Source organism: Physeter macrocephalus, chromosome 1, assembly GCF_002837175.3.
Source record: "Physeter macrocephalus isolate SW-GA chromosome 1, ASM283717v5, whole genome shotgun sequence".
In the NCBI taxonomy this organism is placed as follows: Eukaryota; Metazoa; Chordata; class Mammalia; order Artiodactyla; family Physeteridae; genus Physeter; species Physeter macrocephalus.
In genome coordinates this window covers 39,069,867-39,086,882 of record NC_041214.2, presented here as the reverse complement: position 1 = coordinate 39,086,882, position 17,016 = coordinate 39,069,867, and the positions used below count along the sequence as shown (strand labels likewise).

Below are 17,016 nucleotides of genomic sequence, written 5' to 3'. Positions count from 1 at the left end.
TGCCAATGACAATGTCTTTTCTTAATATGAATGCTGATTGCATGGGTATTTTCATTTTGAAAAAAATTCATCAAATCACAGAGGAGTTTTGGGGCGGTAAAAATACTCCGCGTGGTACCATAATGACAAAAGTCATTAAACATATGTCCAAATCCACAGAACATACAACACCAAGAGTGAGCTGTGGTGTTAGACTTGGGGTGATTATGATGTATCAGTGCAGGTTCATCACTTATAACAACTGTCCCACTCTGGTGCGGGATGTGGATGCTGGGGGAGGCGATGCACGTGTGGGAGCAGGCGGTGTATGGGGAATCCCTCTACTAGCCCTCAGTTTTGCTGTGAACCTAAAACTGCTCTAAAAAAAAAAAAATCAAGTCTTAGAAATTCAATGAAGCAGTCCTCTTAGGATTTATGTACTTCTGTTTATATATTACACTTCAATAACAAGTTAAAAAAAAAAACCAGAAAGATTCTCCAACATTTCAAATTCTAAAAACTACTGGCCTATCAGGAAAAGCACTGCTTGGAAGTCAAATGATACATTTTTTTCTGATTCCTGTCACTCTGTTTTCCTCTGCCAATTTAAAAATATTTCTTTGCCTAAGATGGCCACTTTTAACACGTTATATTGCCATTTATATCTGTCCTTTCCTATCTCAGTTAGCTTGAGAATAAATGAAAATGTAGGGCTTCCCTGGTGGCGCAGTGGTTGAGAGTCCACCTGCCAATGCAGGGGACACGGGTTCGTGCCCCGGTCCGGGAAGATCCCGCATGCTGCAGAGCAGCTGGCCTGTGAGCCATGGCTGCTGAGCCTGCGTGTCCAGAGCCTGTGCTCCGCAACGGGAGAGGCCACAACAGAGAGAGGCCTGCGTAACGCAAAAAAAAAAAAAAAAAAAAAGAAAATGTATTGGAACACTCTATTTCCTGAGCTCTTTGGAAGGTACTACATAAATTAATTGTAACAAATACAGTGTTAGAAAAATATTCAAGTGAGGTGTGCTGCATTCCTACTCCACATTCATTAATTTAGCCCTTCATTTGACAAATATTTATTAAAGCCCATCACATGGCAGGTCCTGGGGATACAAACATGAACAAAACAAAGACCTTAGGGAGCCTACATTTAAAAGACAGAGACAAGAGATAAATAAAAGTAAGTAAATTGAGCAGTGATATCAGTCATATGTAATTTATTCAGTTATAACCAAATCATATCAAAAAGCCACTGTTTCATAACTAGTCTTTCGACAAAAGATCTATTTCTTACCATGCAGCATCACTGTGGATAAACATGCTACTCGCTATTTTTCTCTCTAGTAAATGAAATACGTATAAGGCCTCTTTCACCTCATGTAAGACTACTACACGTAGTTTTTCTTTTAATGTACTAAACCAAAAATGGTACATAAATCATTGAAAGAAAGAAGGCAAAACTTACTTTAGGAGTCCATGAGAGTTCAGGAGTCATTAAGAGTACAGCTGGCTGACTGACTGACATGCAATATTATGGTTCTGCATTTACACTGAGACCTTTGGAATATACACCAGTTGGAACACAGACAGTGCTCCCATATACTGAAATTCTCACAAAGTTCCTGCAACGGCAGAGACAACATATAAGAACGATGTTGGGGAAAATTAAAAAGCACTGTCTCAAGGCTTCCCTGGTGGTGCAGTGATTGAGAATCCACCTGCAGATGCAGGGGACACAGGTTCGTGCCCTGGTCCGGGAGGATCCCACATGCCGCAGAGCGGCTGGGCCCGTGAGCCATGGCCGCTGGGCCTGAACGTCCGGAGCCTGTGCTCTGCAACGGGAGAGGCCACAGCAGTGAGAGGCCCACGTACCGCAAAAAAACAACAACAACAACAACAAAAACACACTGTCTCTTTTTTTTTTTTTTGGGCGTTACGCGGGCCTCTCGCTGCCGTGGACTCTCCCGTCGCGGAGCACAGGCTCCGGACGCACAGGCTGAGCGGCCACAGCCCACGGGCCCAGCCACTCCGCCGCACGCGGGATCCTCCCGGACCGGGGCACGAACCCGCGTCCCCTACATCGGCAGGCGGACTCCCAACCACTGCACCACCAGAGAAGCCCCGCACTGTCTCTTAGTGGCAAAAGGAAAGGCTCACTGCAATCAGCAAGCATCACCGCAAAGAAAGCCGACTCTCAAAGACCCCCTTTCCTCCTCCTGTTTCCATTCTTCTTGTCTGATTGTCTTGCTGCTTCTCTCTTTCATCTTCCTAGGCCTGTCTGTAACTCCTGCTGCTTAGGGTATCCACCCCATGAACAACCAGCTCAATGGCTGGAATGATACAGTTACATGTCACTTGGGGTCAACTTCCCGGATAAAATTTAACTGATAAGTAGGTACATACCGACACCCTGTTCTGCTCAATGTTTTGGACAACTACTGCTACAATAAGTTGTCCTCATCTAAGACACATATTTTAGTGATTATGCTGTTTGAATGGTCTACTGCTCAAATGAACTGGAAAACAAAGAAATGTTAATTTTTAAAAGCTGTTCTCTTTAAAATTCTAAAATCTTGTTTTGTAACAATAGTAACCATGACCAAGAGCGCCACCTACTGGTAAAAAGAAGGGTATTTCATCAAATTGTGTTCAAAGTGCCTTCCAAAGCAATAGGTATTTAAAGAAAAAAAACCTACCCATATTTTGAAATATGTCCAATGGTTTTATATATTCAATGTCAGTATTAATTAACTACGGAAAATTAACATATATTAAGTAATTTTCAAAATCATACAAAAAAGAATATTCCATCAATGTTTGTATCCTCATAGGCCTTACCTCACCAAAGTTATTTCTAAAACAGAGAAAAGTATCATAAATGCTAAATAAAACATATATCCATTTAAACAGTAAACTGCAAGGAACAGATAATCATGACACTATACAAATAAAATCCTGAAGATGCTACCAAAAAACTACTAGAGCTCATCAATGAATTTGGTAAAGTCGCAGGATACAAAATTATACCCAGAAATTTGTTGCATTTCTATACACTAGCAACAAAAGATCAGAAAGAGAAATTAAGGAAACAATCCCATTTACCATCACATCAAAAAAAAAAAATACCTAGCAATAAACCTACTTAAGGAGATAAAAGACCTGTACTCTGAAAACTATAAGATGCTGATGAAAGAAATCAAAGATGACACAAACAGATGGAAAGATACACCAAGTTCTTGGATTGGAAAAATCAGTACTGTCAAAATGACTATATTACCCAAGGCTATCTACAGATTCAATGCAATCCTTATCAAATTACCAATGGCATTTTTCACAGAACTAGAATAAAAAATTTTAAAATCTGTATGGAAATACAAAAGACCCTGAGTAGCCAAAGCAATCTTGAGAAAGAAAAACGGAGCTGGAGGAATCAGGCTCCCTGACTTCAGACTATACTACAAAGCTATGGTCATCAAAACAGTATGTTACTGGCACAAAAACAGACATGTAGATCAATGGAACAGGATAGAAAGCCCAGAAATAAACCCATGCACCTATGCTCAATTAACCTATGACAAAGGAGGCAGGAATATACAATGGAGAAAAGACAGTCTCTTCAATAAGTGGTGCTGGGAAAACTGAACAGTTACATGTAAAAGAACAAAATTAGAACGTTCTCTAACACCATGCACAAAAATAAATTCAAAATGGATTAAAAACCTAAATGTAAGACCAGGTACCATAAAACTCCTAAAGGAAAACATAAGCAGGACATTCTTTGACATAAATTGCAGCTATATCTTTTCAGATCTGTCTCCTAGAGCACGGGTCCCCAACCCCCAGGTCGCACAGCAGGGGGGAACCAGGTCGCACGCACAGCAACGGGCGAGTGAGCGAAGCTTCATCCGTATTTACAGCCGCTCCTCTTCGCTCACTTTACCGCCTGAGCTCCACCTCCTGTCAGATCAGCAGCAGCATTAGATTCTCATAGGAGCACGAACCCTACTGTGAACCGTGCATGCAAGGGATCTAAGTTGCATGCTCCTTATGAGAATCTAATGCCTGATGATCTGAGGTGGAGCTGAGGCAGTGACGCTAGCATTGGGGAGCGGCTGCAAATACAGATTATCATTAGCATAGAGGTCTGACTGCACAGAGACCATAATAAATCAATTGCTTGCAGACTCATATCAAAACCCTATCAGTGAGTGACAATTGACAATTAAGCTGCATCTGGTGGCAGGCTTTATAGTGGCAAGTGAGCTGCTGTACTTCAACTGTACAGCTGCATCTAGTGGCAGGCTTTGAGTCAGAATCCGACACTTATTTAGTCCACACGTGGCTCACCCATTGTTTTATTTACCACTTCCATTGTGCCTCTTTCCCGCACTGCGCACTTGTCTCAGTCAGAGTTTTGGTAAGCCCACAAGCTAACCCTAGCCAAAATGCATAAAAAACAAAGGTCTCTGGAGAGTTTCTTTGAAAATGGGGAAAGACTCAATGATGAGACAGCAGAAGGCTCTAAGACTGCCAACAGAAAGAAAGCTGGATTTAAAAGAAAATACCAAGAGTCCTACATAATTACGGGTTCATTGCAACAGGTTATTCACATTCTCCAAGCCTGCTTTGTGTAATATGTGGCAACCAGCTATCCAACAAAGCCATGAAACCTTCAACTGCTTCGCCACATGGAGACCAAGCACCCTGCATTAAAAGACAAGCCTTTGGAGTTTTTCAAAAGAAAAAAACATGAACACGAAGAACAGAAGCAATTATTGAAGGCCACCACTTTATCGAATGTGTGTGCACTGAGAGCATCATTCTTAGTGCCCAACCACATTGCTAAAGCTAAGAAGCCCTTTACTATTGGTGAAGAGCTGATCCTGCCTGCTGCTAAGGACATGTGTCGTGAACTTTTAGGAGAGGCTGCAGTTCAAAAGGTGGCATGTGCTCCTCTTGCAGCTAGCACCATAACTAGATGAACTGATGAAATAGCAGCAGAGGATACTGAGACACAATTGTTAGAGAGGATTAATGAGTCACCGTGGTATGCAATCCACGTTGACGAATCTACTGTTGTTGACAACAAGGCAACAACGCTTGTTTTTTGTGCAATATATTTTTCAGAAGGATGTGCATGAGGATAAGTTATGCGCACTTTTGTTGCCAACCAACACCACAGCTGCAGAACTATTCAACTCTTTGGACTTATCAGGATATATCAGGAAAACTGAATTGGTCATTTTTTAAAATTAATTTATTTACTTTTGGCTGCATTGGGTCTTCATTGCTGTGCGCGGGCTTTCTCTAGTTGTGGCGAGTGGGGGCTACTCTTCGTTGCGGTGCGTGGGCTTCTCATTATGGTGGCTTCTCTTGCTGTGGAGAACGGGCTCTAGGCGCACAGGCTTCAGTAGTTGTGGCACATGGGCCTAACAGTTGTGGCTCGCAGGCTCTAGATCACAGGCTCAGTAGTTGTGGCACATGGGCATGTGGGATCTTCCCGGACCAGGGCTTGAACCCGTGTCCCCTGCATTGGCAGGTGGATTCTTAACCACTGCGCCACCAGGGAAGCCCTGAATTGGTCATTTTGTGTCAGTATATGCACGGACGGAGCACCTGCCACAACTGAACAGCTTTCTGGTTTCACCACTTGGGTCAAAGAGGTCACTTATGAATGTGAGTCTACGCACTGTGTCATCCATAGAGAAAGGCTGGTTAGCCGAAAAATGTCACCTGAACTTTTAACGTTTTGCAGGATGTGATTAAAATTATCAACCACATTAAGGTACATGCCCTTAACTCACATCTGTTTGTGCAGCTCTGTGAGGAGATGGACACAGAGCACACACGTCTTCTCTTACACGCAGAAGTGAGATGGCTTTCTAAAGGGAGATCACTGGCCACAGTTTTTGAGTTACGAGAGCCGCTCCACAGATTTCTTTTAGAAAAACAGTCACCACTGGCACTACATTTCAGTGCCACAGAATGGGTTGCAAAACTTGCTTACTTGTGTGACATATTCAACCTGCTCAGCGAACTCAATCTGTCACTTCACAGGAGAACGACAACTGTGTTCAAGTTGGCAGACAAAGTGGCTGCATTCAAAGCCAAACTGGAATTATGGGGGTGACAAGTGAACACTGGGATTTTTGACATGTTTCAAACATTACCAGAGATTTTGAAAGAGACTGAGCCAGGGCCTTCTTTCTCTCAGCTAGTGCATGATCACCTATCTCAGCTTTCAAAAGAGTCTGAGCATTACTTCCCAACCACAAAAGACTCCCAAACCGGGAAGGTATGGATCCATGACCCATGTGTGAATAAGCCAGGTGAATCGACTTCGTCCATGCTAGAAGAGAATCAACTGCTTGAGATCGCAAATGACGGTGGCCTTAAAAGTATGTTTGAGTCAACTTCAAATCTCCATACATTCTGGATTAAAGTCAAGGCGGGATATTCTGAGATTGCCACAAAAGCACTGAAAAGCCTCCTTCCATTTCCAACATCCTATCCTTGTGAAGCAGGGTTTTCTGCAGGGACAGCAACCAAAACGAGATCACGGAGTAGAGTGGACATAAGCAACACACTTCGGGTGTCCCTGTCTCCCATCACCCCCAGATGGGACCATCCAGTTGCAGGAAAACAAGCTCAAGGCTCCCACTGATTCTGCATTACGGTGAGTTGTATAATTATTTCATTATATATTATGATGTAATAATAATAGAAGTAAAGTGCACAATAAATGTAATGCACTTGAATCATCCCGAAACCATCCCCCCACCCCACCCCACCCCACCCCAGTCTGTGGAAAAATTGTCGTCCATGAAACCGGTCCCTGGTGCCAAAAAGGTTGGGGCCACTGTCCTAGAGTAACGGAAATAAAAACAAACAAATGGGACCTAATTAAACTTAAAAGCTTTTGCACAGCAGAGGAAACCAGGAACAAAACGAAAAGACAACCTACAGAATGGGATAAAAAATTTGCAAACAATGCAACCAACAAGGGGTTCATCTCCAAAATATACAAACGGCTCATACAGTGCAATATCAAAAAATCAAACAACCCAATCAAAGAATGGACAGAAGATCTAAATAGACAATTCTCCAAAGACATACAGATGGCCAAAGACACATGAAAAGATGCTCAGCATTGCTAATTATTTGAGAAATGCAAATCAAAACTACAATGATGTATCACCTTACACTAGTCAGAATGGCCATTATCAAAAACTCTATAAATAATAAATGCTGGAAAGGGTGTGGAGAAAAAAGAACCCTCCTACCCTGTTGGTGGGAATGTAAACTGCTGCAGCCTCTATGTAGAACAGTATGGAGGTTCCTTAAAAAACTAAAAATAAAGCTACCATATGATCCTACAATCCCACTCCTGGACATATATCCAGAGAAAACCATAATTCAAAAAGATACATGCACCCCAATGTTCACTGCAGCACTATTTACAATAGCCAAGACATGGAAGCAACTTAAATGGCCATTGACAGATGAATGGATAAAGATGTGGTATATATATATAATGGAATATTACTCAGCCATAAAAAAGAATGAAATAATGCTATTTGCAGAAACATGGATGGACCTAGAGATTTTCACACTAAGTGAAGTCAGACAAGGAAAGACAAATAACCACATGATATCCCTTATATGTGGAATCCAAAATATGATACAAATGAACTTATCTATGAAACAGAAACAGACACACAGACGTAGAAAATGAACTTAAGGTTACCAAAGGGGAAAGAAGGGGAGGAATACATGTTTGGAATTAACATATACACACTACTATATATAAAATAGATAACCAACAATGACCTACTGTATAGCACAGGAAACTATACTCAATATTTTGTAATAACCTATAAGGGAGGAAAATCTGAAGAACATATATACTTATGTATGTATAATTGAATCGCTGTGCTATACACCTGAAACTAACCAACAATGCAAATCAACTATACTTGAATAAAATTTTTTTTTAAAAAACAAAGCCACATTCAAAAAATACAAAAAATACCAAAAAGAGAAAAAAACTACCCATATTTTGAAATTTATGTCTAATGGTTTTATATATTCAATGTATTAATTAACCATAAAAAATTAACATAATAAGTAATTTTCAAAACCATACAAGAAAGAATATTCCATCAATATTTGTATCCTCATGGGCCTTATCTCACCAAAAAGCTATTTTATTTTTAAAACAGAGAAAAGTATCATAAATGCTAAATAAAACAGATATCCATTTAAGCAATGAACTGCAAGCAACAGATTAAGATTTAAAATGAATGATACTAGTTTCTGTTCAATAACTACATTCAAATTCTTTAACAATTACTGAGGCACCAGGCACTATTTTAGGTTATGGAGACACAATAAACAACCAGACACAAGGCCTTTGCCATCATGAGGCTTTTATCACAATGTCTACAACAGATAATAATAAACTGATAATCAACGAGACACAGATTACAATGAGTGTGATAAAGGAAATAAGAGTGACGGGGTAGGTGGGGGAATATCAGGAAAGGTCTCTCTCAAGAGGCATCAGAGCTGAGACCCGAATGAGGAGGAAGAGACAGTCAAGCAGGCGTTAAGTGCAGAGCACTGGAGCGAGGCCCCATCACAGAAACAAGCCTGGTGTGGTAGAGGAAGCACAGCCAGTGTGAATGGAGAGCAGTGAGCCAAGGACAGTGACAGGAGATGAGGTCAAGCAGGGAGACACGTGCCAGGTCACAGCAGGCCACAGGAAGGGTGCGGACTTTCTTCTAAAGACGATGGGCAACAACCGAAGGGTTTAAATAAACCAGGGGAGGGAGGTGATCTAATTTAAAGGATCACTCAGGCTGCCCTGTAAAGAACAGATCGCAGAGGGGCAACAGTTGAAGCAGGAAGTTCAGTTAGAAGGCACCAGGCTAAGCGTAGATAGGATAAAACTCAGACAGAAGCAGATGAACATGGAATAGATTTTGGAATTAGAGCCCTATCACTTGCTGATAGACTGGATGAGGTGTGAGCAAGCAGAGAAAGAAAAAACAAGAATGCCTCAAAGAGCATGAATGCACTGAGATAAACTCACAGAGCTAGCATGGCACCTGCTGATTTATAATCCTAGGTGCCAGTGAGGAAGCACAGGGGATCCCGGCATTTGGTAACGGGACCCGACTGGAATACAAGTTATAACAGAGTGCTCGACTCAGAATCAGCAGAACGGGCTCAGATCTGACTCCTTTCTGCTTTCTGACCTTAGTTAGGCCAGTCACCTCTTCCCATTTATAAATGGGAATGACAACACTACCTCACTAGATTGCTGAAAGGAATAAACGTCCAGGGAAATACCTAGCAAGCAGGAGTGTCACTAAAAATCAACCCAAATACGTTATCCCTGCCAAACAATCTAGAAAGGCAGTGGGTTGATATTGCCAATAAACAACTCCTTAGCCTGATCTACAACAGCACTCATAAAAAACAGCTGCTATGACATAAGTATGATCTAGTTCTAAATTCAATCTCACGCTAAGAATTTTGGTCACTGTTATTTTCCAAATCAGCAGTGTTACAATTTTTAAAAAAATTATTTTTAAACCATAAATTTGTGATCTCAAATGACTGTATAGCAACGAGTAAACTTGCTTTTGTCACGCTCTCAGAATCCAAAGATGTCTCATTATATTATAAAATGTCTATTCCCTTTAAGGAATAAATATAAAGTTTAGTAATCATTGTGATGTTTTATTAAAAAATGCTGGGTGGCGTAAAATAATGCCTCACAGGATTGGCTACAGTTTTACTTTCCTCAGCACAGGATGAACTCAAACTGGCAAAGCGATATGGGAAGCCACCTCTGGCCAGACAAGGGATATGGCAACAGATGGCAGGCTGAAAGTGGTATGGAAGGCCAAGGAGACCCCCAAATCTAGGCCTCAAGGGAACCAGTACTGCTCTAGCAGAAAATCTCAGCAGTCTACAGAGTGCCAGGTCTGTTTGTTCAATCTAGCTCTGCTTCAAGCACCATCATATCACAGATGGCACTGAAGGTAATTAAGAGCCTAGTTTCTGGGGTCAGACAGGTCCGAGTGATCACCATAGCTTAATGTCACTTACCAGCTTTGCCCCTTTTGGTAAGTTCCTAAACCTAAGCCCCTAAAGCTCAGGTTTCCCAATGTTGAAGATGGGATTAATGATACCTATACCTCATTGGGCTGTTTCCATGACATGATGCATGCAAACCATTTGGTACAGAGCCTGGCACACAGTGTCAATTACTATTAATTAAGTGGTTCATTCATTTTTCTTTTTCCATTTGAGGTAATACATACTCAAAGAAAAGTTGGAAAATTACAAGGAAATTAAAAAGAAAAATTACCCAACGACTCCTGAAACTTTTAGGATTACAAACCTCAGATTTTAAGATTCCCCAGCAAATTGTTTTTGATAGATCCAAACTGTTTTCTAAAAGGTCTATCAATTTATAGTTCCATGGACCAAATATGACTGCACCCATTTCTGTACATTCAAAAAGGGCTCACCTTTATTTTGTAGGTACTTATGCTCAGAAGCACTGAAGAACTAAAGAAAGTTCCCAACCTCAAAATGATCACTGGGACTACAGAATAAACACTGGAGACTCTCTGTCCTCCTCTCTCCAAGAGGCTACCTGGGAAGTATCCATGTTTGCAAAGACTCAGGGAGCAGCCTCTGAGCTATGTGGGCTCTGAGCTATGTGGGCTTTCTCCTTTGCTCAGAGCAGAATCATCCCAGTTAACCCTCAACAAGTTTAGCAAATGTTTCCTAACTCCTGGGTAGATATCCAATTAGGCAAAATACAATGTTGGTGAAGCCTCTGAAATAATCTTCTACAAATCCCTTTAACATAACTTCTAAATTTTCTCCCAAAGACTCCTCTGCCTTTAGGTATTCAAGCTTTAAAAGGGCTAAACCAGGTGGAACTTCAGCATGCACAAAATTGGCAGCTTCATGCAAACGTCGGAGCACGTGTACATAAATAAGCATAAGGATGTGTACATGTGTATATTATGCATATGTATTACATAAACTGAATATCGTAAATGTGATTGCTAAATCAAGTAAAACTCATAATTTCCACGCAAAAGTAGAATGTTGGATCTGAAAGGAATCTTGTAAATCATCTCTAATCCAACCCTCTTTTAGTCAGAAGAGGAAATAAGGCCCATAGAATGTAACTGTCCAGCCCCCAGAGTTAGTTCCCAAAGGTCATCTTCTGAGCCCAGATCTGCTTCTAAATAGTGGTTTTCTCACTGCATTTCTTCTCTACCAAGATTTGAATAAATGCCTAATAATGGAGCAATACTCCCATGAAACCCCGTTTTACCAAGACAGGCACTAGTGTTGCTTTCGAGACAAATCACTTTTAATTTGCATTTCCCATTAAGATATACAAAGGCCTCATGGTAGTAACTCTGCATGCTGATGCCCATTTCTTTTACAAAGACGAAACTGTGGTTCACGCAAGTTAAGTAATGTGTTCATAGGCCTGGGGACAGACAGGCTCTTCATTTCCTAGGTGTGTGATTTTGATTAAGATACGTGACTCTCTGTATCTCAGTTTAAAGATTAATAATATGGAATAACACCTAAAGTCCCAGGGTTGATGGAAGAATTATACTTAGCGAAACACCTGATTGTAGTTATATAATATTATCAATACATGCTTGGCAAACACAGGACTAGAACTCAACCTGCGTAACGGATCTTGCTTGGTCCTTTCGACATCACAATTTAGGGCATTTGAAGACAATCTAGGGTGAGGAAGAGGCGGGGATGTACCTGAATAGCCGAGTGCAGCCAGAACTACAAGCTACGCGTCGCTCAGAGCTCACGGTCACTCGGTGAAATCACTATTCCAAGGGAGCTTTTCGTCAGTCACCGGGGAAGCAGGGAGGGACGTTCCGGAGTCCGAGCAGTTCCCGCCGCCACCTCAGACTCAAAAAGCGCGCCCGCTTTTCCGCAGCGTCGCCGAGGGGCAGGGTCGACGCTACCTAGGCCGGCCGCCGCCCGCGGCGGGGTCTGGTTAAGGCCTCTCTAAGGCCCGCGGACGTGAGGTAGGTAACCAACCCCCCAATAAGGAACCTCCAGGCCGCCGCCACCTCTGGGACTCAGCTCGCAGAGTAAGGACAAGCTCCGCCCCCGGCGCCGGAGAGCTTCCGGTGTTCCCCCACGTGACACAGCAGCCGCGCGAGCGAACCCCACATATTATTGGTCGCTGCCGTCCGATGGGCGGGGCGGGGCGCGACATCACGGAGCAGCCACCGCCATCCGCCCGTGTCTCCGCCCCCTAGCTCCGCCATCTCCATGGTGACCGCTACCCGGTCACCCGTTTGACTTCAAACCCTGAGTTGCGTCATTGTCTCTGAGCCGGAAGCGGTCATTCCTGCGCAAGTGCACGGCGACGACGCCCGGCTGGGCCGGCGCCCTAGAAGTTGGACCGGCCCCGGCCTGGGTCGGACGGCGGAGGTGACAGACCTCTGCTGGCCCCAGTAACGATGGCGGTGTTTCACGACGAGGTGGAGATCGAGGACTTCCAATATGACGAGGACTCGGAGACGTACTTCTACCCCTGCCCGTGTGGAGATAACTTCTGCATCACCAAGGTAACTCGGGGACCCGCTCGGCGACTCCTCGGAGCAGGCGCGCTTTCGCTCTGCCGAGTTCCTGCCGCCGATCCACACGGCTCATAGTTATACACGCCCTTTTTTATCCGTTTCTGAATTCCCCCAAATTTGATACTCTGCGCTGTCGGCGGCACTTGGTTCTGGCCTTTAGTCGGGCCGGAGAGGGGAGGGGAGGGTGTGGACGGCGCCATCCTCCCCAACTTAAGCTTACACTTCCTGGGATACTCCTTTGGAGGAAGGTATATGTTTTTGTCTTCCCGGCGGTTTTGAGGCGACTGAACCTTGACTCACACTCCTGGTGTTTATCCCAAGTGACGCTTCCAGGGAAGAGTGGGGCTGGCATTGGAAGATGCTTTTGGTCCTCACATGCCTTGTGAGGAGGCCAGCCTCAAAGGAGCTTGCCCACAGAGGTGGGAGGGTTTGGGAGAGGAGATCGCCAAGAGAAGACTATGCTGACCATGCGGTGTTCGATTTTGTTATAGGAAGATTTGGAGAATGGGGAAGACGTGGCAACGTGCCCTAGCTGCTCTCTCATTATAAAAGTGATTTATGACAAAGTAAGGAGTCAAATTTTAAAAGGTGGGGGAAGGGTTGCCGGGACCTAGAGTAGTCTGCCTGTGATAGGTAGGTGCAGAATGTTTTCTAATCTTGTGTTAGGTAAATGCTATGTTTTTTAAGACAAATTTTTAAAACCATTAATAAGCAGCTGTATAGTAAATTAAAATTTTAAAAGCTCAAATTGATTAACTCTTTTAGCTTTGGAGAAGGCAATAAAGAAAACTGTTCTGGGCTTCCCTGGTGGCGCAGTGGTTGAGAATCCGCCTGCTGATGCAGGGGACACGGGTTCATGCCCTGGTCCGGGAAGATCCCACATGCCGCGGAGTGGCTGGGCCCGTGAGCCATGGCCGCGAGGCCCGTGTACCACAAAAAAAAAAAAAAAGAAAAAAAAGAAAACTGTACTGTTATCTAGTGAATATTAGAATTACTTATTAAATAGAGGAAAATAATTATAAAGATTATTTAATTGACAGTGTTTATTCCTCCCTTATTTAATAAGCAATTAAAATTGTTTAGAGCTCTTGGGCTTATTTTGAGGGAACATTTGTATAGTATCTCTTACCAGGCTTATACATTGAACTCTGCATTATCTTGTTTGAGATGTAAGTCATAGTTGCAATTTTACAATTTTCATTTTAGCCTTTAGTTGTCCTGCTGTTTTCACCCAAGGATATTGACAATAGAAAACAAAATAAATACCCACCTCTACCCCAACTTTTGGTCAGTACTTTGAATGGAGTCTTAACATCATAAGAAGCTTAACATTCTTTTTTCTGGGTTTTGTTTTTTGTGTTTGTTGTTGTTGTTTTTGAGATATAATTGTCATATAACAGAGCTTAACATTCTTAAGGATGAACTCTAAAATGATTATAGGCAAGGTGGGGGAACAAGGCACTTAGCCTCATGACATAAGCAGGCTATAATTTAGACTACACTTAAGAGGTTTACTGATTTATTCTTGCATTTAAATGTGTTCTGGAAAAAAAGAAAACAGGGTAAGGGTGAGCAGGAGTGCTGGTATGAAAAGAGGTTGCAATTTTAAATCGGGTGATCATGTACTGTAGGCTGTTTAGTAGCATCCCTGACCTCTACCCATTAGATGCCAGTAGCACCCCGCAGTATGTCAACCCAGAATGTCTCCACACGTTGCCAAATATCCTCAGAGACAAAAGCAACACCTCCTCCCTGCTACCCCTTGAGAACCTTGTGTTAGAGCAAGAAGGCACAGGGCCATTTTAAAGAATATGGAGCATCGTGTTGGTGGTGGACCATAAACTCCAAAGAACACAGTGGGAGGGTTCCAGGTGCTGGGCAGGAGCCAGAGATCGATAGGGACAGAATACAGGCTGATCCTTACGGGGATCAGACTGCAGGAGATGAGGGGTAACCTGGGACGCAGAGATTTCCTGGGCTGGCTGGCGTAAACCAGGCTAAATCATCAGAGATTGAACTTCATTTACAAAATAGCTAATTTGCAGATTATCTATGTTGGGAAACATAAAGAGCTATCCCTTTAGTTGAAAAAAGTAATTACTTTGAAGACGGCAGGTATTTGAGTGACCAAATATTGAAGTGGAGAAGTAGTAGTGCAAATAGTAATTAATACAGAAACTTAAAAGGTGTGACGTCTGTTTTATAAATGTGATTTCTGAGAAATGGGTGCTCTGTAGTGACGAGGGACATGTTTGTTTATAAGATAAGGTGCATTAAATATGAATTCAGGACTAAAAACTGATACATTTTTAAGATTATGATTCTGGTGCTGGCATTGACTCATTGAACAAGAATTAAGTGATAGAGCAAAGGAAAAACTTAGATTAACAGAGCTGGATTGATTCTGTAACAAAATGAGTTTACCATTGATGCATCTGTGACACAGACACTCCGTGATTAATATAATTTCTTGTTCTGTCTTAGGATCAGTTTATGTGTGGAGAGACAGTCCCAGCCCCTTCCACCAACAAAGAGCTAGTTAAGTGCTGAAGAAGACTTTAGGATTCCAAAGCCTGAACTTTGGGGAATGAGCCAAATTGGAAAAATCAAATGCAAAGTCACTGGCTTCTTCATGGGGACAGTCATTTTGTAGTTTGGTGTTCCATAGAGTGTGGATTCTTTCCATCGGCTGCCAAGTTCATCTCCAGTTGAAGAAGCAAGTCCACCACATGATGTACCCGGATTTTGTGCCTAGAACTTTGAATTGGATGGGCTCTTAATTTTCCATCTGAACTTAAAAGAAGATAATTTCAAATCAGTGCTTTCTTTCACTCAATTTTGTTAGTTTTATATCTTACACCTAATTACTTCATTATGTGACAACAGCTTCACCTACCTCAAAGTCATTAGGATTCTTTAAAAAAAGATTTTATTTTTTAGTTGGTTATTAAGATTATTAAAATCAGCCCTTTCTTTGTAGTTTGACATCAGCTCTGCTGTTCTAAACTGAAGGAAATCAGTTGTCAGTCAGGACTGTACCTTCAGTTGGCCAGGCCAGTTTTCAAGAGCTGGCCATGAGTCAGATGTCTGTGTTCTGTTAAGCATGTCATTTCCATTATACTTCATACACTGGGTTCTGGTCATGGTGTTAAAGAGAAAATATACTGAGCTCACAGTTTTTCCAGAGTTAAAAGTTAGTGAGTTAAGAAGAAAAGTCAAAAAGTGAAATGGTCAAAGAATATGGAATTTCCTTATCAATATTCTGCATGTTCCTTGAAAATCAGGACAAGATAAAAAGAAAAACAGCCAAAGAAGGTGAAATTGGTAACAGAGGAGAAAAATATGCCTACTTTTAGTATATTAACTGCTTGAGTGGTTTTGTGAGAACAGAGCAAGTAACATTTCTGTATCTGGGTTCTCCTGTGTGTATTTGTTTTTAGATAAGGCTAACGAAATTTCACTGTAGGTAGGGGTTAATGTCAAGTCTTCATGGCTAGCGGCCCTGCTTTCAGCATTACCACCAAATCGAGTTACTAGTCCTAAAAGGTAAAGCTTCGACAGCAACTCTTGTATTTGCTGAGGAGGAACTTAAAAATGAGATGCCTGTTCCAATTAAATATACCCCTGAGGGCACATCTAATAAGCATCTATAAGCTGCAACTGCATCAGACATTCACTCTTGCCCTGGAGAAAAAGAAACATACAAAGATAGGCTATCGGTCTTCCTTTGCTACAGCCCTGAGAATAGCAAGAAATAGAACCACTTGCACAGAAATTCCAAAAGTCCCTTTATATACACACCTCTGCTGTGTGTACATAAAATTAAACTCACCTGTGTCTGGTGGGTTGCTCTGTAAATGGTTTCTGCAATTAGAGAGAAAAATAGCTTGCCAGCATGTGAGCATTTTTATTACTAACTGAGAAATGTGCAGCACACTCATTGGGGGTTTAAATTAAAAGAGGCCAGTGGCCTTTTTTCCCCTGCCAACAGCATGGCTATGTGAAGCCATTAGGCTGAGACAAGCCACCAAAAAGTGTATGCCAGAACTGCTTGGTACCTTATGTGAAGCATACGGCATGTTGTTGTGTTGAGAAATCTCATCGCTATTTGGGACACTGACACCCTAGAAGTAATCCACAGTTGCTCTGGAACGAGTGACGGCTCAGGTGAACAGAGCAGGGTGTGTGCTGACTGTTAGGGATGAGCTACAGAGAGAAACGAACTGTCCCATACTCAGATCTGATGGTTTTGTAGATACCGATAACTGATGATGAATTTCAAACAAGAACAGACATCCCTGATGTCACTTATACTGTGAGCACGGAACAGCAGGAAGAAAAGTTGCCCAAGTCCAAACGTCCCAGGAGGAAAGCCAGCGGC

At 42.3% G+C, this 17,016-nt stretch overlaps 2 protein-coding genes across 4 annotated transcripts in view; one reads left to right on the top strand and one right to left on the bottom strand.

Moving 5' to 3' along the window:
* OXNAD1 (oxidoreductase NAD binding domain containing 1) overlaps nucleotides 1-12,150 on the bottom strand; it is a 64,729-nt gene extending 52,579 nt beyond the window's left edge. The window contains exons 1-2 of one of the 2 annotated variants that reach the window (XM_007102254.4): nucleotides 11,800-12,150; nucleotides 1,442-1,598 (exon numbers count right to left, since the gene is read on the bottom strand). The gene's annotated coding sequence lies outside the window, so the exon portion shown is untranslated. The remainder of the gene's footprint in view (nucleotides 1-1,441; nucleotides 1,599-11,799) is intronic. The other variant, XM_007102253.4, reaches the window with a different exon arrangement.
* Nucleotides 12,151-12,391: 241 nt separating this feature from the next.
* Nucleotides 12,392-16,342, top strand: DPH3 (diphthamide biosynthesis 3). 2 transcript variants are annotated; one of them, XM_007102252.4, is made up of 3 exons: nucleotides 12,402-12,623; nucleotides 13,127-13,201; nucleotides 15,120-16,342. In XM_007102252.4, the coding sequence occupies exons 1-3, from the start codon at nucleotides 12,516-12,518 to the stop codon at nucleotides 15,183-15,185; spliced, it is 249 nt and encodes an 82-aa protein (XP_007102314.1). In that variant the 5' UTR covers nucleotides 12,402-12,515; the 3' UTR covers nucleotides 15,186-16,342. The 2 variants fall into 2 exon arrangements, with proteins under 2 accessions (XP_028345935.1, XP_007102314.1); XM_028490134.2 differs by lacking the exon at nucleotides 13,127-13,201 and having other exon boundaries at nucleotides 12,392-12,623.
* Nucleotides 16,343-17,016: the final 674 nt, after the last annotated feature.